Below are 21,847 nucleotides of genomic sequence, written 5' to 3'. Positions count from 1 at the left end.
GAAAGAGCCTTTTAGTGCTATTTCTATGCTTGGTTTGCACAGTGCCTGGCAGTGTACACCTGCTTCAACGTGTGTGTCAGGAGCCTTCTTTGCTGTCAGATCCCTTTCCTCGCTGCTCTCAGCTCATCATCTGTCTCCCAGCTCACCTGTGCGAGTGAACGTCCCTCTCATGCCTGAGCACATCTCAGCAGCCATCTTTCAAAGACGTCAGGAGGAGAAACAAAACCAGCCTGTCACAAGCACATGACTGTCTCAGTCTGAGGGGAGATGCTCTCTGTCACTTGTGAGCAGCACGGAATGAAGTGCAGAGGGAATGGGGTGGGAGGGGTTTGCACCAACAGGCCCCAATTCAGGCTGGAGCGTGGACTTCCACTGGGACCTCTTCAGCAATCAAATTACAGTGTCTCTGTAAAACTCAAGCACCCATTTGGCATGATCCTGTATCACAATGTGCTTCTGGCCAGGTAACACCTTTAGTACTTGAACTGCAAATGCATCACGGCAAGAATTGCAGTTAATCAAGGGGTTTGTGGCTCTTTAAAGAAAAAAACAATCGATGCATCTTTTCTTTCTTCCTTTGTGTGAGGCCTCTTCTATGGAGACTCCATCTAAAAGAGACCACAGGTGCTTCGGTTCTTAAGTATAACAATTATATGTTGTTTCAGAAGTTACTGTTTCGAGCAAAAGCAATCCATTTTTCATTAACCTGTGTCTCAGCTAATGACTGAAAAGTGTAGAAATTTCACAAAATAAACTGCCTCTCCAACAGCCATATACAGCAGTATTTCATGGATCCAAAGTACTGTATAGAGCACAGAAAATCTTATTAATAAAAACAGCCTTGGAGTCGGTAAATGCACAAAATCTTCTGTTTGTCTCACATAAGTATCTTAGATATGGCCTTCAGCTACTACCTTCATATTTTTTTTAAAAAAGCCCAAGTTCTTTTTGGGACTTTAAAATAAGTATGAAAAAACGTGAGTCAATATCAATTTTGCAATCAAGTAAGAAAAATTGTACTAGCTTTCCTTTGAGCTTCCAAATCTGATTACGACTGTTGGATGTAGCTATATACATAGATAAATGCATGTTTCATATTCCCTTACCACTGGGTCCATTTCATTAAGACTTTTGCTTTGGCAGTGAGGATTCTCAGAAACTGAGCTCTTACTGGGTCAGCCACATGCAGCTGGTTCTCTTCTGTTTGCTTCTTCATTACATTAAAAGTCAAATACCAAAGAAAATTAAATTAAAAGCAAAGAGTAATGTTGGCAGAAAATTTTAAAAATCCCTCCAAGGGCACTGTAGGTAGGTTGACAGCAACACTGGTGCAAAACTTGGGTTAAAGGGCAGCAAGTCCTCAGGAAAACACCCCAAAAATATGAGCAAATCATGGCAGCCTCAACATGGAAGTCTGACAAGGTGGGACAAACAGGGAGCTCTTCTCCAGGCCTTGGATGGATGGTCTTTCTTCAGCTTAGGACATGGCAAGACATTTTTGCTGATCCAGGGTCCCCTGTTTCTCAGAGCTTCACTCCCATCTTTTTCTGGGAGTTTAAAATTCTGCATTAGAGCAGACCCTGCAAACCCTCCTTAGGCAGGCTTGAGCAAAAACGAGCTGAGGTGAATTAAGCGAATTAAACAGAAGATTGTCTAACCTGCCTGACTGCATCTAAAGCAAGTGGAGAGAATGTGCATGAGTCACTCCCCTGACAAAATTGGGAGCAAGGAGTGGAAGAGGAGCCCAGCTGGAAGGTGGGAGGGAAGATGGGAATGGGAGCCCCCCCAGCTGGATTGGGCACGGCTCCAGCCTGCCCCGAGCATCAGTGGGGGGCTGTCCTCAGCAGAGCCGAGGCGGGCGACAAGGTAAGGGCAGCTCAGCACTGCCACTCGTGCCACAGGGTCAGGGCTGTGCACGCACCAGTGAACAACACACTGCGTCAGATGTGAGCCACAGAATGAAAAAACAAGCTTAAAAACTGTCTATCTCTTGCTGCCATTTTTAATGGCTTCTAAAATTAGCTGAAGGAAGAGAAGAGAGATCATCTGTATGCTACAGAAGGTTGACACGAAAAAGGGTGAGAAATCTGTGATCCTGAGGTTTTGGTAGATTCTGGCATATGTCATCCTTGCCAGTTTTTCCCCACCCACTCTGTCGGAGAGAAATGGAGATGCTCCACAGGGTTCCTGTGTATCCACACCACTTAGTCCATCTCCTGTGCCTGGAGCATCCCAAGGATCTGCATTATAAGAGGATTTTTTTTCCCTCTTTCCCCAACACCTGAAGGTGCAAAATTTGGGCACTCCAATATATAAGCAGATCACTGAATCTCAGCATGTAATAAAAACCTCCTTATATTTTAGTGAAGTTTTTCATCATCTTCAGCCAACTGTTGGATAAGTTTCTGCCTCTGTTTAGAAAAAGGATGTCTAAGTACAAACTGTGCTTGCTCTGGGCTGAGCCTTCTAGAAACATTCAGCAAGCTGTGCAATCTGCTTCCTACACAGTGCACCTTTCCATTACAAATCTGCAGACAGCTTTTAGGTGTAAGAATATGGAGAACAGAAAGTAAAGACAAATGCAATAGAGACAAATCGTTTTCCGTGAGCTTTGTGAAATATTTTCTCAAAATAACTTTGCAGGGGTTTTACTTGCCAGTTCATAATGTGGATGAGTCACTTCTGATATTTCTGATAAAACAATATTCAAAACTTCAAAATCTCTTCCAATTCATTTATGCCACCATTTAATTAGGGCTTCTGCAATATGTTACAAGGGCATCATTATCCTCTATAATTGTATAATAATTACAATTTTTAATGAAATAATTGCAAGTACACTAGATGTGTAGATATAATTATGGTAATTACATAAATACCTGATTTTCAGCTAATAATTAAAGAAGGCCTTTACAGAAAGGGGGAAACTTTACAAATGGAAGCTATTCAGAAAACAAACACAAATAATAATTGGCTGCCTCTCTCCTGTTTTTTCTGCCTTACTAAATTATCTCTCTATGTATACTATACATATGATTTTCAACAGATTATAAAATAAGAATTAAAAAACCACTTAAATATTAAATCATAACAAGAGACCTCAATACTTTGCCTCTGCAGGGCCTAATCCACTGGCATTAATGTAGCCCAAACCTACGGATTCTAGGGGAGCTCAGCATCTCACAAGACATTGAATTGGAAATGACTGAGTGCAGGAAGATGTGAATAGTGCCTATGACAACATACAAACTGTCCTGCTGGCTCTGGTTTCCTTCAAAATGTGTCTTTTGGGTCAAACCCGTTGGTTATACCCCCTTTAATGCAACCCCCAGCAGAAGATGCATTGTCTACAGGGCAATGATATTTCAATAAAGGAACTACTGAGCCTCATCAGCTGAAAAAACCAGCTCAGCTCAGGGAATTTTCTCTCTCTTCAAACATATTCCTATGACTAAACTTGCTGTGTGTTTACTGTTCTCTTAGTATGAACAGGAGAGTCAAAATCCACCCTCATAAAAAGCAGGTACAAAACTCTGCCAGGGCAGATTGATTCCTGCTCTGATAGCACCAAGGGATATTAACAGAATTCCCGCAGCAAAGGAATTAGGAACATGATTTACTGCTGCTGCTGAAATGTTCCAAAACCCTTTGGCAAAACTCTGGAAGGGGAAATCAGCTGCAGCACCTGGACTATGCCATTTCCATGTGTCTTGCAATTTCTGCAAGAGCAGCCCTGAGGAAGATCCAGCTCCAGCCAGAGATCACTCTGGTCCCTGCACTGTGCTGGAATATAGGTGCAAACATGGCTGAAAGTCAGCTTTGTCCCACTTCCCTTAGCCTTGCATTGTTCAGTGCTGCTCCTTCTTTGGATAAATCTCGTTATTACAAGCATGAGAAAGTAAAATAAGAGATATTAATATTAAAACGGAAGGAAATGGTTTGATATTCTGAAAACAAATCTCATTTATGGTAAGCTCATTAAAGCAGTTAATTTCTGAATGCCTAGTGTAATTATTAATACCATACATATCAAAGTGGAGGAGACATGTAAATTTGACATCATAAAGTAAGTAAAAATGAACAAGGCTAAAGAATTATGAGTGAAAAGAATTTAGAAAAAAAAAAGAAAAAGAAATTCTACTGGAGCAATATTCAAGTTATAAGCAGATTATTAACATTGTGAGATGATCCTTAAGAATGGTCTAACATATATAAGCATCATGTTTCAAGCTTAAAAAAATACCCCAAGAATACTAAAAATGTTTGTATCCATGTGTATTATATGGAAACAAAGAGATAAAGAGCATTAATGCAGAGGAGAGCAAAGGAACAATACTACAATAGGGGGGGGATAAACAAGTAGAAAATAATAGTTATCCAAAAGCCATATTAGTTACTCAAATGTTCCTCCTGAAAATGTACAAATACACTTATGTAGTTGTTTTTTATAAGATTTATCCATTCTGGCTTTAAATGATAAATTAGAAACTAACAGATTGAAAGGAAAACCATCTCACAGATGTTTACTGAGTAAAACCGGTCCAAGCCAACAAAGGCTGGGGGAAGAAGCACAAACCAGTTTTATCCGACTTAGCATTATCAGGGTAGCAGTACTATTTTAGAGCCTGTGTGGGGGAGGATGTAGAAAATGAAAAGCAAGCAGTAAAATAATGGACAAGGAATGGAATTAAATCAGAATTTAAGACCTGTTAGAGCTATAAGCCCTGTCAAGGTGTATGAACAAAGCACTGAGAGCGCGATGACTGTGTGGTCAGCAAGAGCCCAGAGCCCGAACAACCAGACATTTACAGGGGACTGTGACCAGTGCTGATGGCATTTAAGATGACTGGAGTCTTAAAATATGGTCTGCAAAGTCTGCTATTGTCAAGCAGTGTCTCACCCAGAAAGAGGGCTGGAGAAAGTACATCAGAGTTTTAAGCATTTTATTTCAAATATGACATAAACCTACTGCACATCTTTGAAAAATGCTGCTAACTGACACTAACAGCTTTAGATTGTGAAAGGATGAAAAGGTCTGTACAAGACAATGTTTGCTTCATTATCTCCTTCCATGTATTACCAGTATAATAGGAAATGCTGCAGTGGTAGCTGAGGAACGAAAAACAGGGCTTCAAAAAGGAACAGAAAAATAGAGCAATCGTGGTGTCTTGGTGAGTAGCAGTGGAGTTTGGGATTATGGGCTACATTTGGGGCTGCTGATACCAGAGGGGAGGAGGGTGAGGGCTCTCCAGCCAGGAGCCAGCAAGGCTGGATAAGGGTGAAACTTCAAATGTGTGCAGGCAGCTACTGACCCAAATATACTACAGGCAAATAATTAGTTCTGAATTTTCAGAGTGGCCTAATGAAGATATAAACCCTTTTACAGGGCTGCTGTATACCAAAATATGCACAAAGGCAGCTCTGTGGGTTTGGCACTCACTCCCAAGGGACCCAGAGCCCTGGCAATGGTCTTCAAAGGCATGTTCTTTGCCTACTGACAACATAACTTATTTTGACATCACTCTGTCCATACTGATGCAGGCTCACGCCTTAGATTCCATATTTTTCACTCATATGGCCATGGAGAAAGGAATATTTCAATAATTTTTTGACAATTTACCATCTACGCTTCCATTACTTTGATATTATTTTCTAAATTATATATTTAGAAAAAAAGGAATTCTGATAATAAATTGGCAACTTTTGCCAGTGGAAATACACATTTTAAAGGTCTCAGCTTGTCCTTTTCTGGTTGATTTCAGAGCTGAAATGGGTTTACAGAAAGAACTTCATTTAAGGAAGTCCACAAGAGCTGCACAAATTATATTAATTCTTCTTTTCCAAGATTTTGATGACAAGTAAACAGTTCTAGGGTAGTTAAATAGAGTATTGGAACAAACACTCAACAGAAACACAAGGTAACAGGTAAAATTTCTGCTTAGTCTTCCAAAGAATATTTCATATTGCTGAGCTTAAAGCCCTGAGGTTATCAGAACCTCTTACAAAACAGAACTGATGTAACATATTCTTTATTGAAAACAAAGGGAGATCAAAGCAGGATGAGATTACAGCAGTGTGATTTGTGTTTCAGTTCCATGAATATATTTGTGTGTGTGTATATTTGCTTCTGTGCGTCCATAGTAACCACAGCCATAACCCAAGAGTGTATGGTGTGGGGAGCTTTGCTCTGAAAATCAAGCAGCCCATTAGGAGGCATAAATATTAATAGAGCTGTCTAATCCTACACTCTCAAATGAGGTAGTTCAGATCATGAGTCTTCGCATTTAAAATTTATTCACTGCCCTGACTGGAATAAGAAACAGAATCCACATGTGGGGAAGTCACTGATATCGGGCGGTCTCTGAGCCACCGATAATTCCTCAACATAGAAGTAAGGATCAAGTGATTTCTTTCCTTATTCTACACCTAAATCTCCTACAAATACTAATTTATCCAAAACTGCACATGCCTGGCTCCATGACACTGAGGATATACCACCTACACCTCCACATTTTCCCATTTGAGGCACCTTCAGGCAATATGAAGGCTTTAGTACAGGTTCCTAAGAAAGAGCATACTGTCATCCCAAGCGCAGAGCACACAACACCTGGGGGTTCTTTTAGTGGTCATATTAGTGATCCTTTCCAAATTTTCTTTAAGTAGTTGTCATTAAATTAGGAAATTCCTAGTGCAAACCATTGCAATACAAAGAAATTAATATAGAGTATTAAAACACCACAGGTATGCAGCTAAAGCAGGATGCACTTGCCCTCCTAAGAGATAAGGAGTTAGCCTGTCATTCTGGACCACAAGTGAAATATTTGTGTTTTGACTACAAGGTAAATTTGGGATCTGAAATGCCAAGCCATAGAAAACTATTCAGGTAATCCCTGGAAATCATGCAAAAGTTTGTCAGGAAGTTCAGGAAATACCACAAGATCAACAATATAATTAGTATCAAACAGTAAAATGGTATTACCTACACTATAATCCAGGGCCTATTAAAATTTCGAGTTACAAAAACTATACTCAAAAATGTAACACAAAATTAATCAGATGCCTTTGCACTGATTTTCCAAAATGAGTCCTTGCAAACACGGGTTTGTGCATATCCAAAACAGAATTGGCAGCCTCTGACCTTCATGTACCTGAAGGAAAAGACACAAAACCAGATACTCTTTCTTTACTTTTGAATCAGTAAATTGAAGGTCAAGTAACTGAAATACAGGCCTCCACATTTAGCAAAAAAACATGCTGAATTGTCTCATTTCTTTTCACCCAGCTTCAGCCTATCATTCTCTAGTCTCTGCTGTGGGCACATCCAAATCCCAGCAGAAGTCATGGATATAATGCCCATTACCATCTCTAGCACGACTCATGGATAGAACTCCTTTCCTTACATCTATCTTAATCAGATTGCTCCCTGTTCTTCAAAATTTTGAATTTTCCCATGTCTCTCAGCTGACAATTAAGTATAAATACCAATTTATTTATCTAGTTCAATCTATTTTATGAAGTAAGAATCAAACCATACATAATGATAGCATATGGGTGCTGGTTCAGTCACTTTGATCTTACATGTTCTTTATGAATTAAAAGACGGTGTAAAAGTCTACCTCTGATTTCCAGATTTTCTCTTTCCAATAATTTTCATCACTAACTCGGATGCAATAACTGCAACCTAAAAATCCAGCAAAAGAGAAAATGCTGGGCCTTTCTTCTTTTTGATACAAAACTGATGCCATTTCTAAGCTGTGGCTGCTGCTCACCTGCTGTGACTCCACTGCAACTTTGTCCTGCAACACAACTCCTTTTGCCACTTGCTGTGGGGGCAATCCCAGCCTAGGATAAATCCCAGGTTATGCATGGGTGAGTTGAGTGCAAGTTACTCAGAAAGCAGAGATACTACAGATATCTCAGCTGCCCAGCGGAAGGTATTCAGGAGTTCTCTGCACTTGTCAACAGCAAAAGGTAGGCTTTTTATTGTGCTGTGTGTGCAATGAATCTAAGTGGAAAGGTACCTACTGAATTTCAAATAACTCTTTTTATTCTCCTTCAGGCCCACAGGACAATAAGCATGACTTTCACAACTACTGGGTTCTCCTTCCCTTTACTTTTGCTACTTTTCTGATTTTTTTTTTTTTTAATACTCTCTCATATGAAAGATGCTCTCTGAGAACAATGATGGGGATCTGCATCTTTATTTATGACTTTGTGAATCAGCGTCTGGGTGATAGGAAGTGAAAGTTGCTCAGCTAATTACACACGCTTGATGAACTGCGTAATAACTGCTGCAGCACTGCACATTAATTGAATGCATATAAATGACAGCAGTTATTCTAATTTGAATGATGTGTGAAGAAGTGACGTGTACCCTGATTATCTTCATTTCCAGCTTTGGGAATCCAGCTTAAACAATTGTACTTTTACAGCACCTAGCAAAAATTCCCTAACAGAAAACAGAAGATGCCTCAAAGCCTGACAATTTAAACACACATTGCTTAAAGTCACTGAAAGTGGATTTAGAAATCTAAAAAAGCATACATCGAGCAACTACAATTAACAATTAATAATTAACAACTAGCTGCAATCAGCGGTTAGCTGTAAGAGCTAAAGCCTTAGAAACAAGACCACCTTCATTTAGAGCCTAGATACTGCCTTAAAAACCTAATACAGTGTTTATAGAGATGAATTTTGCCTAGCTCTAAACATTTATGCTATACACTTTCCTAAAATGTATTTGTTCTGAAATAACTGGATTAAAAAAATATGGATTACAGCTAATAGGGAACTGTGCCTGTCCACAGTACTCTTTGTTTACCCCAAAAAGCATTCTAATTCATGTGTAGTCCAGCTCTAAGGTAACACATTCTTTTAAACAAAACAATAAAGAAAAGTGATTTGATGCAAAACAAACATGTAAAGTAATATAAAATTAGTACTTCAAAACTAGCATCAAATGCCTCCTTTAAATCAGTACCAAAATAGACCTTCTCTATTGCATGTCAACTACTTCAGGAATTTGCAAATATTCACAAAGAAATCTGCAAAGTCTTCCATACTATTTAACACAGAAAGGGGAGAAGCCAAGTTTCCAAAGCTTCCAAAAGCAGCCTAGTTCCCAACGTACCATGTCACAATATTTTAACAGCTCCCTGCAACCCTATTAAGAGTTTTTGGGCTTGACAAAGAGAGCTGTAATCACAGAATAAAGGAAATCAACACTCACTTTTAGAAACGCGGTAAAAAAAAAAAAAAAAAAAAAAAAAACGAAAAAAGAGCCAAACGTTTCACATCTACGTTTCAGGGAAGTTAACACTGTTCCAAGAAAACAAGGAGTATCCTGGAGAAAGCCAGTGCAGGGCTCAGCCCTGCATTGCTGTAATACTTCCCAGCCATTATGACAAAGTAGTGGAAAGGAGAGCTGTGGGCTGTGCCAGCCCCTCCAGTGGTAGCAGTGCCTGTCCCCAGGCACAGAGCTCCCTCCTCTGCACCCACACACAACATCCTGTCCCTCGTGCCACTACAGACACTGCCCAGAACCTCGAGGGCAAGAGAGAAGCTGCCAACACCGTCACTGGAGAGAGCGCGAGAGAGAGATGATCAGGTGCAACTGAGTCCCGGCTTTACAGCAGTTATCTTCTCATCTGCTGTACGTGGTCCTCTCTTTAAACACCTCTCCACCAGGACAAGACAACCCCTAATAGTTCACAGCACCAGCAATCAGCCTCTTTCACCTGTATTACTCGTTCTCCTTTTGCAAGGTTTTGATCTCTCCCCCGTTTTTTTTTTTGTTTTTTTTTTTTTTTTTTTTGTCCACTTTATACATACCTCCTTTTCTACAAATTTTCTTGCCGGGTTTTCTGGCACATTCCTTGGATATTCTTTTGACTGAAAAATGAATAGAAGACTAGAAAATAACATGGAGCTCCGTCACAGACAGTAGGAGCATGCAACACCACTATCTAACTTAAATATGACCTGCTTTATTAGGTGCGGAAGACTCTCAACTTGTTGTGCCTGCACATGCAATGGAAAAGATGTTGATGCATCTTCCCAGAAGTCGGTGGGTGGCAATGAGAATTAGGCACCGACTTTGACCTAAAAAATACACGTGCTGTGGGAGAAAAAAAATGAGTGTAGACAGAAAGAAAAGAAATTTAAAAATCAATCAAAAAGCAAGGACAAATGCACACAGAGAAAAGCAGCGTGCACACATGTAATAAGCTGGCATGCAAACAGGGAAAGCCATGCGTGCTACCAGTACACGTGAATTAATATTGTTAGAAAGTAGAACAGGAAAATAAAAAGATCTCCCTGTTTTGCCTGCTATTAACTCACCATCCTCAGTTGGGACATAGATATTTAAATAGAGGCAGTCTTCGTTCTGATCTTGTACATAGGTTGAAACTACATCCAAGTTATTAGTAAACCACACGGGAAGCATGACTTCAGGCAACCTGCCTTCTATAATGTTCTGGGGACACACTGGAGCAAACTGGGTGGTATTTTTGATATCTGCCCAGGGAGATGGAGGCTCAGGAGGTTGAAAGCGGCGCTCCCCTGTTGGAGGGGCAGCGTATGGAACCCCGAGAAACTGAATAACGGGCCCCAAGATTTCATTATTAAGTTCCTTCTTAATCCCTCTTATCTTGCCAAAGTTGGTGGTCACCACTGGATTGGTATCATCCAATTTTTGGGAGGACACAGCTGCAGCGTGAAGCAAAAATCCAAGTATAGAAAAAGCAAAAGTGGCATTCAATCCCATGTGTAGCAGGTGGACCACCGTCGCTCTCCATACACAGTTCAGCCACACGGATCTTGGAAAGGCCATGGTCCCACATTAGTTGTGTAACCACAGTGAAGCAATCTGATTTGTATCCACTGGTGTAAAAACAGGCCGACCGGAGGAAACAGATCAAGTTTCCTAAATAGGTGCCTGTCAGAAAAATCTCAAAAGGCTTTTCATGCCGTAAGTATCTTCCATTGATTTCACACTTATTGAAGCTGCATCTTCACTCAGCACTATTTATCAGACTACATCCTATTGACAATTCTGTTTTCCATAGCAGCAATATGAAGAGAGCAGCCATTTACTGCAGAATCCCCTCTTATAAATCAAATCCAGTTAGCCGCAGGTCTATATCCTGGAGAAAATGAAAATAAATCATTAGTATGAAAGAGCTAATATGAGCAGAGTGATAACTAGGTGTTTAACACATTATTTACATACATTAATATTTGCTAGAGTCATGTACGTTAAACTGCAGTAGTTTATGGGTCCATGAAATGGCAGGTGAAACACTGATTACTGGATTATCTGTAATGTCACCTGTTGAATTTATAGAGACTTCTCAGGAGAAACAGGACTCACAGAAAACACATCTTTAAAATTCGCCTTTTCAAGAATAAGCAATTTGCTGCCAGGCTACACTACATAAGTGTTTATGTTAATATTTTATTTAACTTAATCAACTCATAATCAATTTTCACCTTGTTTGCAGAAGTTGATTTATCAGAATGGAAGTAAATATTTCTTAAAGCAGAAGGTGGGGAAATTAAGATAGACAGGCATACTGAAGACCCAAATGCATTTTATTTCATTAAAAGCAGTTTATAATACATAAAAATATTTTTGTTAATTTTAAAATATAACATGAATTACTGTGCTCATTCACAATAACCTGAATTACCATGTTTTATGTGGTTTTCTGATAGCTGATGAAAAACACAGAGTGAAGCGTTCACATCAATGAAGGACCAAAATCTGCTTCTGCTGAAGTGAATGGCAAACTCTGAATTTGCACAGAAGTACAAGTGGACCTCTGTAGGTTGCTGGGGTTTTTTTCAGAACTGGTTTGGAAGAGGATATGAACAGGCAGCTTAGGGATGGAGCTGTATATCACAATTTTTACATCAGATCAATCTTGCATTCCTTATAAAAGACTGACTTCAGCGAAAAATGAAAACGTGTGTTGAGAGCACTCAATTCTTACCCCCCTTAACTTATAACATAAACAATAAGCATTCCCACAGGACAGTAGAAATCTTATCTTTCATATATCCCCATGCTGACTGAACAATATTCTAGAAAAAATAATCAGTTAGGATCAGAGACTGTATAATCTGAAATTCCAGATGCTATTTTCAACTACTTTAGCTCAGAGGTTGTCACACAAGACTGTGTTCCAGCACTTCTGAAAATTGCTCAGTGCATATCATTATATCTTCCACATTCATGTGAAACATATTTCCAACACAACTTACAATATCCTATTATTTAAGATGCAGTGTTATACACAACATAGCAGTGTAATCTTACACTCCCTATTAAGCAGTGTGTAATGCACAAGAAATGTGTTTTGCTTTGTATAGGAAACATTTTAAACCACCTGCTTTTGAAACAGCATTGGCAGCTTTAATGAGAATTGTTTTTTTTCATCATGCCTATACACATTGTAGAGAGAATTCAAAAGAACGGCTTGTCTAATAGTCAGACTACCCTGCAGTTTGGGTTATTAAAAAGGAGATTGTAAAAGCTATATAGGACAGCAGGAGATTTGGTTCATGTCTAGTGTTCCTTTAGCTCTGAACAATCTATCTCAGGAGGCAATAAGGAGATAGATGAAGCGCTAATTCTAATACCTTCACTGTGAAACTGCATTAACAAACAGGCTTATATCCTTCATTCTCCAGCTGCATATTCTCAGTATTTGCTGGAAACGCACCAATTTAGCTGCAGAAAATAATTCCCCAAACTTGATGCATGTGTTTACATTTACTTTAATACACTTACGTGGAATGGCAGACATTCCCCTCACGGAGGATTGCTGCTTAGTAGCATTTCAGATTTTGGAGGGAGTAGGGTATTACTTGAGAAATAGTAAAGACAAAGTCAGCAGACAGGTTTCTGAGTAATGCACATGGGGAGATGGAAGCCTATTCCTTAGTGGTATTAAAAAACCTCCAAAGATTTAAGCCTTTTCCACTGGGTCTTAAAACCCACAAGGGTTTGTTTTCCTGTCAGGAATGGAAAGATGCACTTTCTCTTTTTTTCAAACTCAAACTTGTAAATAGCAGGAACTTAATCTCAGTAGCCTTCCTGCTAATTCACATAGTCTGGGGAAGGTCTGAGGACAATAAATCCAGCATAGCTGTGCCAAGGATAAAACACCCTTCTTCATTTCAAGGTGCTGGGTTGGTTCAATGCACAAAATTACCAAGATGCTACTAATAATTCCTTTAGCACCTGTTTTCAATTCTAAGACAACTTTTTAATAGACTTTTGAAAACTTAAATGGTAAACTCAATGTAAACTCAAAGCCAGTTCTAGAGCTGGGCTATAGTTTTAAGCTTGTCTATCTGTTGGTTTGTCTTTGCAGCTGAACAGCTCTGCTGTGATCTACAGTTCTGGTTTGCCTCCCATGGATAAGGTTTGACTCTATGGCAAAGACAGGATGGTAAAAAGGTGAGACTGTAACTCAGTTCTGTGTTTGCTATTCCTAATTAATTAATTGTTGGGCAGTAGCCTCAATGAATAGATGGATAGGTTGTACAGGGCAGCAAATTGTTGAGCACTTGCAGAATTTGAATCAACATATTTTCATTTTATTTGTAATTTGAATGTTGGATTTGCTCTTTTCAAGCCTTTCTTTTTAAATGTCTAAGTAACAGTTTATTTTTGAGACTGAGAGGTCAGACATTCAATCCTGTCATTGGCTGCCCTGAAGCTATCACATCAAAACCACAAACTCAATGCAAATAAAAAGACTGATTTATCAAATCTTTTGAGACTTTCATGACAAAATTTCATTGTGAGCACTAGGTGCAAGGGCAAGCAGGGAAGCTGGCCAGGAGCATGCTGAGAGTCAATGCTGGACAAAATTCTCCTCAGTCTTCCTGTAGGTGATCTACATAGGACTTTCCCTTGGGATCTGGACTCAGCTGAAGAGGAATCAGTGGGAAAAAAAGAGAAGGAATAAACTGGAATGATCAGGGAGACAGGCAGGAGAATAAACCAAAGAGTAGCAATGATAAATCTGGGGCAAGATTTAGCATCAAAATAATGTGGATCTGAGGAGGAGGAGGAGAAACATTTTCAGATTTTACTGCTGTCTTGATTTGAGAATCACAATTGCTCCCTGTGGTAACGCAAATGAATTCTACCGTAAAAGGTATTTGATAAAGTCTTTCATGCTCTTTCGAACAGTCTATACTATACAGAGGTTTTTTCTATCATCTATTATTTTATTATCTTCCTTTCTGAATTCAAATCACTTTATAGCTCAGATTCTGAAATACTTTAGAGAGGCATTTAGTATGCTGAGGAGTGAACAATCCGAGAGAGCTTCAGTGCATCTTTGCATTTCCAATGACACAGGGCATCCCACAACAGGTCACATCTCCTGCAAACTGCAGCAGCTAAACTCCTCTGTTACTCATGCCCAGACCTCCAAATCTTAAGGTTTGATCTGTACCACCTGTCAATAGTTTCAAAAGATTAATAAAACCTTTGGTGGTATCCAAAGCTTCTGGCCATATGCCAGCTTTAGTACATGTAAAGGCTATTATTGCTAGGATAAAGAACTCCCAACTGCCCTAAAAAGCCGTTTTCTTTTCAGCTGAAGGTGTATTCTGTGACTTGATATTCATGCTTAAAAATTCCTTTCCACCTCAACTTTGCTAGTAAATCCCAGTTGCACAAACATTCAAAGTGATTGCAGAGTTTGGAACACCACACAACGCCACTTCATTTCAAAACACAAGTGCTATTTTGCAGAACCAGCTACATTTGCATCCATTTTTACTTACAACAGTCTCTCCTTAGACCTGAGAACCCAGAGATGTTTCATGTCTCGAAGAAGAAATCCGTGTTCTAAAACACGCTACGAAGCCAAGCAGGAACACGGCCAGCAGAACAGAAACCATTAGAGGAAAGATAAGGGTGAACACTGGGTTGGTGTGACACACCAATTGTAAACATGATCAGACAAATCCTCAAGAGATGCAGAACAAAATTCCTCATCTCTTCTTTCACGTTTCAAGTTAGAAAGGGAAGCACTATTCCAAATACAGTGTATTTTCTCTCAACTTAGTAGTAAAAAAGGCCAGGTTGATGGGACTTTGAGCAGCCTGGAGGGGAAGGTGTCCCTACCAAAACCTAGATGACCTTTAGAAGTCCCTTCCAACCCAAAACATTCTGTGAAATATTTTAGAACAGACACTGCTCTTGCATACTTCCCTAAATACTTTCCCAAAGGGATGGGATTTGCATGGGTTTGGTTCAAGAAATTAACCATATTTGTTTAAAAAAATCAGGTGTATGAAATGATAATAGAGGAGGCTGAAATCCTGAATACATGATACACATAAGAAAGGTACAGTTCTGGTGGGGTTTGGTCAGATCCCATATGCCAGCACCCCCTCCACCTCAGAGCAGCCACAGGTCTGGTAGCTCCAGAAAGCTGCTACAAATCCAGCCCTATTGAGATGCAGAACCCTTGCCAAGATGGCCAACAAAGGTATAAATAAGACATCATCTTTATGGGCTCGCAGTCCCACCCCACATTAAGATGAGATTACAAACATTCTTACATGAATCTGCAAACAACCCAGTGGAAAAGATTTCCAGATGCTACAAGCTGTGTAAATATATCACTCCCAGATCAGAGAAACTGATACCTAAGTGCCCTTACCTCAATTTGATATGATGTTTTGACCACTAAACCTCGTAACCAGTTAGTGAAAAATACAATATTTAAATATAGTAGTATAAAGTATTCAATGGAGTGCTTCAAAATTAGTGAAAAGTTGAATTAAATTGAGTAGATGTCTTTAAAGACTCTTTTAAACTGTGATGTATTTTTCAACTGCACCAAATTTTTATTCTTTGCCATTAGTGGGAATATTCACTAATGCTTATTAACTAGTATTTTCATTATCAAAAATCCCTTTAAATAATTCCTGCATCTTAGTTTGCCAAAATAGGAAGAATTCTGATCAAAATTTCTATTAAACGGTTTTTGAATTAGACAAATTAAGCCCATGAAAAGAGGGTCAGTTAAGTCTTGTTATCTTCCATTTACTCATATTAATAAATCATTTTCTTAAAATAGTTCTACTTCTTATCTAAAATAATTGTTTATATTACCAGAAGTTGGCTACAATTTTCTAATGTAGACTAGAGCTGTCTGACATTTTGCACAGTAAGTAGGTAACGAAATGGTGATTTTACCCATAACAGAAAGAATGGGTAACTCTGTCACTTATGTGTAAAGTTTTAGACAGCTAAGTAATACAGATTTAAATCAAAAATGACAGATGCACTGGCTTGGAATATAATGGGCACTGAAGTGAACCTTTATTCCTTTTAGCAGCTTATGGTTAACTCTTAAATGGACCACACATTATCCTCACTTTTGAGTACTGTAACTATTCAGCTAAATGATCAAATGGCCATTCTGTTGGTGGCTGCTCTGTGCTCCAGGACACAAAGATTCCCTGACCTACTGTAGAAATTCTACTGAACTCATGTTAATCAGAGGTCATCCTGGAAAAAAAACCCCAGATGTTTCTCATTTGAGAACTTCAGTATCAAAATCTGTGCATTGCATATCATTAGGTCAAGTGGGAGTTACTTTGATTCATATTTCATAAAATATACACATGCTTCTCATCTGATCACTGTAGCAGAGTGTCTAGAACCCACACAGAGGCTCCTGAAACTAATTGTCCTTTTGTTGTCTCTTGCAGGTGAAAAATTTAGTTATAGAATTGTTAACAAAGTTTTTCACCTGCTAAACCCTTGATTTACTGGGGTTAATGATATGAGGAAAATTAATTGAATTTTCTTCACCACCCTTAATACAACTATAATATCAAGCATAATACTACCTTTAATGCTAGTTCATCCCCCAAGGCAAACTTTCATATCAGATTCATAAGAAAGATATCACTTTTGTATTTTCCTGGTCAGTAGGGTGTTAGGAATTCAAGATAAAAAAAGCTAGAATACAGATAATACCACTTCTTGAGGGAGAACCCTGCAAATAAAGATGCTTGAATGAACTCAGATTTGTCCATGAATTGTTGTTCTATTCGGATAAAATGCAGTAACAGTTCCAAGCATACAAAACCCTTGTTGTAGAGCTAGATCAATAACTAGCTCTTCAACAGGATGATTTTTTTTTTTTTTTTAAAGAAAAAGACCAGCAAACTTCCTTCTGGCAGAAAAAAGAACCCATGCTTTCTGTTCTTGATCAGATGGCCGAGATGGTCCCGACTTCATTGAGATCAAGTTCCAACTCATCACAAAATTCACAGACGTATAAACATAATTTGTTAATCACAAACCCAACATCTCTAACTCAGCTCTGAAAGTGCTCTTGACTGGTATTACCAGGCTTTCCAGAACTGCAGAGTGCACACTACAACTTGAGTGCAATACTGGCATTAGAGGGATCTATCAAGTTGAAGAGGTTGTTTCCTGTGATCTAGCATTCTGTACATCTGTGACTTTACTTGCATTTGTTCCAAAATGAATTTCATGCTTAACTTGTTTTTCTTAATTAAACTTCCTTTAGCAGTTTCTAATACGTGCATTATTAAAACTCATTAGTCCCATTCATGCCTGCCTGTCATTTTTGGCTTCATATTCATGTACCAAAGAGCTCTGCTGCTTTATATAGGAGGCAAATTAAATAATAAATATGAGAACTTGAACGTTTTATGAGTGTCAGTATGAGAAAGTGGCTGCAAGGCCCATAAGGTTTCACAAAAAAAAAGCATTACAGCTAAAGCTAACATGCTGACACATCTCTGATCTATAAAGTCTGCAGTAATGGTAGCAGTAAAGTGTTGTGCCATAGATGGGGAATTTTTCTCTCACATGAAATAGAAATAGGATATAGCACAGACTATATTTACTGTTGTAAAAAAAATTTCAAATAAAATTTCCCAAAAGCTTAGAATATAACACCATTAAACGTCTACAAAGATTTAGTCTTTCCATCTGACTTCATGTGTAGCTCCTATTATTCAGCTCCTTGTCCTCTTTTCATTTTCTACCCCTGTCTGTGAGAGACTTATTTCAGCTATAGCAACCAGGCTCAGTCCCCCTGTAGTCATGTCCTGGCCACGCTGACCACGACTCCAGTGACCAGAGGGTCTCCTGACCCAGCAGCAACGTCTTGTGGTGACTGTTCCAGGGCCCAGATTCTCCACAGAAATAAACCATCTTTGTGAAACCAGTTGAAGAACAAAAGCCCCATCCCACAATGCCTGTTTTGCGCAGGTTTGAGAATGTCAAAATATTCAGCCTATCTGTAAGGTTTCTCCTGACTAAATTGTCGTTTTCTCCTCATGAATATTTCTAACACTGTGTGCCTACATAACACTTTACTGCTTTCAAGTACTGTTTTGGAAACTGGGGGATGGGGTTGGGAAGGCAAAAGTTAAGGAACAACTTTAAGTTCAGATATTGAACTCGAAAGCTTCAGACAAGATGTAATTAAATAAAAGTATAAAACACAGCATAAGTGTATTCTCCTCATTAAATTCCCAGAACCAGTTCAACAAGTGAGCTAATGGATTCTCTAGGCAGGATGTGATTGAGGAGATTTAGAAAACATCTTTTTAAATTGCCATTTAAGTTCTCTGCTTCGTTGAAGGAATATGAGTTACTCGAAATACTATAGTTGTAAAGTGTCCTTGACCACTTTTATGATTTTACAGTCACGTGGTGCTAATTTCCAAGCATTACATTCATGGTGCAAAAGACCTAACCAAGCATCAGCAGAAGGTAAAAAGCTACCCAAAGGCAACACTAAAACTGATTATGCAGAAAATATTATGAGGACAAAACAGAAGAATTCAACAAATGGGGTAAAGAGAACTCAAATTGCCTTTCTTTTAATGGCCTCATGTTTTATTTTACCACAGCAGTGGAAAAACCATGTTACCCTGCTATGCACAGCCCAGATCTTTACGTGGCTTGGTAACCATGAGGATATTTACAGTACAGACTCTGTGCCCCCTGGTTTCACACAGCTGGTGCTCCCTCACACCACCTTTTGTTTTCTAGTGAGAAGTGCCATGGTGGAGTGAGTGCACAGTAAAATTTAACAGGGCACTAAGCAGCCAACCAGTCCCTTTTTATCTCTGGAGAATACACAAAACATCATTAATATGCAATTAATAGTTATGGAAACAAAGTCTGTTGGAAAAAACATGGGGTCTTCACAGGCAGGTGGAAACGTGCAGCTGAGTCACCAAGAAGCCAAAATTATTTCCCCCTGTAATCCTGCTAATTCAGTAGTAATCCTGGGGAATGTAATGTCATCATTTGTTATTAAAATTACAGGACATGCTCTCAATATGCAAGACATGATGAAGTTTTGCCATCAGGTTCTTTTGGTTTTGTGGTTTTTTCTCCCTCCCTTCCATACAAACTCTTGTGCAACAACTAGGTATCAGGGCAGGCATCCCCATGTGAGTGCTTATGTTCCCCTCATAATGCAGAGCTCAGAACCAGGGCTACAGTAATGGAAACAAGCCTCTAGAACAGCCTTTATTCATCAGTCAGGACCTATTTTTTATCATTATCTATTATACTTACCATGGAGGGATATCTGGGACTAATCAGAAACTATATCATTTACTGGATCAGACTGATAACTGCCCATCCTTTATTAAAAGAAATCCCCAGAGGTTTCTACTGGATCTCTAGCAAAATGTTATATTTTCATTATTTGCTTTCAAAGAACGTCTGTCTCCTTTTGCCCTTCTTTTTTCACTATTTAATTTTTAAATAGTTCCTTTTTCATGTGATTAAAAAACCATAATAAATATGACATCAAACAAATAATTCAGAGCTAGCCAAGGATGTGTAATACAGCTCTACATCTCTATTAGAAGGGAATATATATTTGCTTTTAATAAAGAAAGGCAAGCCAATCCATTACGAACTGAGACCACATCTAAGTCTCTGCTTTCTTCCCTTTTCCCCAGACTCCATTTGAACAATTAGAGTGGTTTATGCTTGTGTGGATGCCAGTGGATATTAAATATGTAAACTGAAAAAAAATACAACTACCACCACTACCATGTTCAAATTCCTCCATTCACTTGCAAATCAATTTATCTGCCTACAGCTCTGTCCCAGTCCTTAAACAACCCTCCTCAGCAGACTGCTCCACCTCCAGCCAAATAATCCAGAGAAAACCCACTTTGGTAAAGACATTTAAGTATCAACAGCTAGGATATTATCTTCTTACCCTACTCTAGGAGAAGGGGTAAGATAACCAAAGCAGCATCAGGACAGCAGCTCTCCTCCTCACTCCTACAGTCACTGCCTTAAACAGCCTGAACCACTCTCATGGCTTTCGTTGCTACTTCAGTTAATCACAAAACAGAGGTGTTCAGCCAAACCCTGCTTCCCAGCACACTTAGCGTGATTATCCTCAGCCTCATTTTTCTCCCCACAGCCTGCATATGATTCGCATGAAACGTACAGGATAAATGGGATCTCTTCGTAGGTATCTAAGGATCTCTTAATGGTTTGCTGCAAAACTGCTTTTGCAACATCATTGCAATCTGTAGCTACAGTCGAAGAAAAACAGTGTCATTTATCAAAAAGTAACTAAGAAGCAGTCTTCTTTAACCTTGCATCCTGCACCAGTAATAGAGTGGGGGAAGAAAAAAAAGAAAACATAAGTAATCCTTCCCAACCACTATTCCCAAACATGGCTACTTAGCTTTTGGCTCCCAATCTGCAAATCTAATTTCAAAGATGCAGAAGTGGTCTGCGTGTTACAGCTGTTGAGCCCACACAAGTCTCAGTGCAGTCAATGGGAATCAGTATCTTTGAAAATCAGGGCCCTGAAAAATGGGCTCTATTTTTAAATGCTCATTTATACCATGCATGGGTCTTTCTCTTGTAAGGTGCTTGTAATAAAGTACGTGCAATTTCATAAGTATCCTTTGCTTCAACTAAGCCAGCCCAGAAAAAAAGTAGGGGGAAATGTCCCAAAGCTCACAGTACAGCTCTTTCAGCAATAACAATAGTCTGTAGATGCACCAAAAATGCTGCTACTGTAAAAAATACAAACAAACAAAAAAACCAACCTAGGTCTTAAGGGAGCATGAAAAGGTTATTGTGAGCATTGCCAAAGATACATGGTTTCAGATGTGAATTATCTCTGTGAATTTACCAGTACGGTCTGGTCCCACTAAGGCTCTGGATAAATGCAAATATTGCCACAGTGGATGGCAGTGCTTGCAAAAAATAATTCCTAAAACAATTTCTTGCACTTATGCTGAGGAAAAGAAAAATCTGCTTCATTTCAAATTCACAGAACATCTAAACGTGCTAAAAACATTCACTTTGATATTTATAGCTTCTACAAGACATATTTCCATTTTATACTAGTGGATTTTAATGCCATAGTTGTCAGAGCTAAAACAAACTGGCCTTCCAGAAAGCAAACCCGGTGTCAAACTAAAATGATATTCCTTCAAAAGGTCAGCAAATTTACAGAACGAAATGGCCAGTCCAGATTGTGTCACCTGCACCAGCAAGAACACAACACTATAATCAAGCCCTGGTTTGTTTTATTTAAACAGTTATTTGAATGTAATTGCTCTTAAACCATGTGCATCCTTAAAATTATTCCAGACAACATCCTTTCTTCTGATTCCAAGGTAACATTCTGGCTTTAATTATAAGTCAATTAATATTAAGTAATTTAACTGATTAATTTTAATTAAACCTGTTGAAAATTGATTTTCCTGTAGCAAGATGATGCTCTAGTGCGATCATCAGGAAAGGAGGATGGGGGGGCAGACGGGG

At 38.9% G+C, this 21,847-nt stretch overlaps 1 protein-coding gene across 10 annotated transcripts in view; it reads right to left on the bottom strand.

The window, feature by feature from the left end:
- Nucleotides 1-21,847, bottom strand: part of NLGN1 (neuroligin 1) — a 428,516-nt gene that overhangs the window by 289,030 nt on the left and 117,639 nt on the right. For 4 of the 10 annotated variants that reach the window (XM_017726887.1, XM_008644479.2, XM_017726888.1 and 1 more), the window contains exons 2-3: nucleotides 10,342-11,147; nucleotides 9,832-9,891 (exon numbers count right to left, since the gene is read on the bottom strand). In XM_017726887.1, the coding sequence (XP_017582376.1) occupies nucleotides 9,832-9,891; nucleotides 10,342-10,834 (553 nt within the window). In that variant the 5' untranslated portion in view covers nucleotides 10,835-11,147. Of the gene's footprint in view, nucleotides 1-9,831; nucleotides 9,892-10,341; nucleotides 11,148-11,693; nucleotides 11,716-21,564; nucleotides 21,576-21,847 lie in introns of those variants that run through there. The other 6 variants (XM_017726890.1, XM_017726891.1, XM_017726892.1 and 3 more) reach the window with 3 other exon arrangements.

The sequence above is a fragment of the Corvus brachyrhynchos genome, unplaced genomic scaffold, assembly GCF_000691975.1.
Source record: "Corvus brachyrhynchos isolate BGI_N302 unplaced genomic scaffold, ASM69197v1 scaffold162, whole genome shotgun sequence".
Classification (NCBI taxonomy): Eukaryota; Metazoa; Chordata; class Aves; order Passeriformes; family Corvidae; genus Corvus; species Corvus brachyrhynchos.
This window is presented reverse-complemented; position numbering and strand designations above follow the sequence as displayed.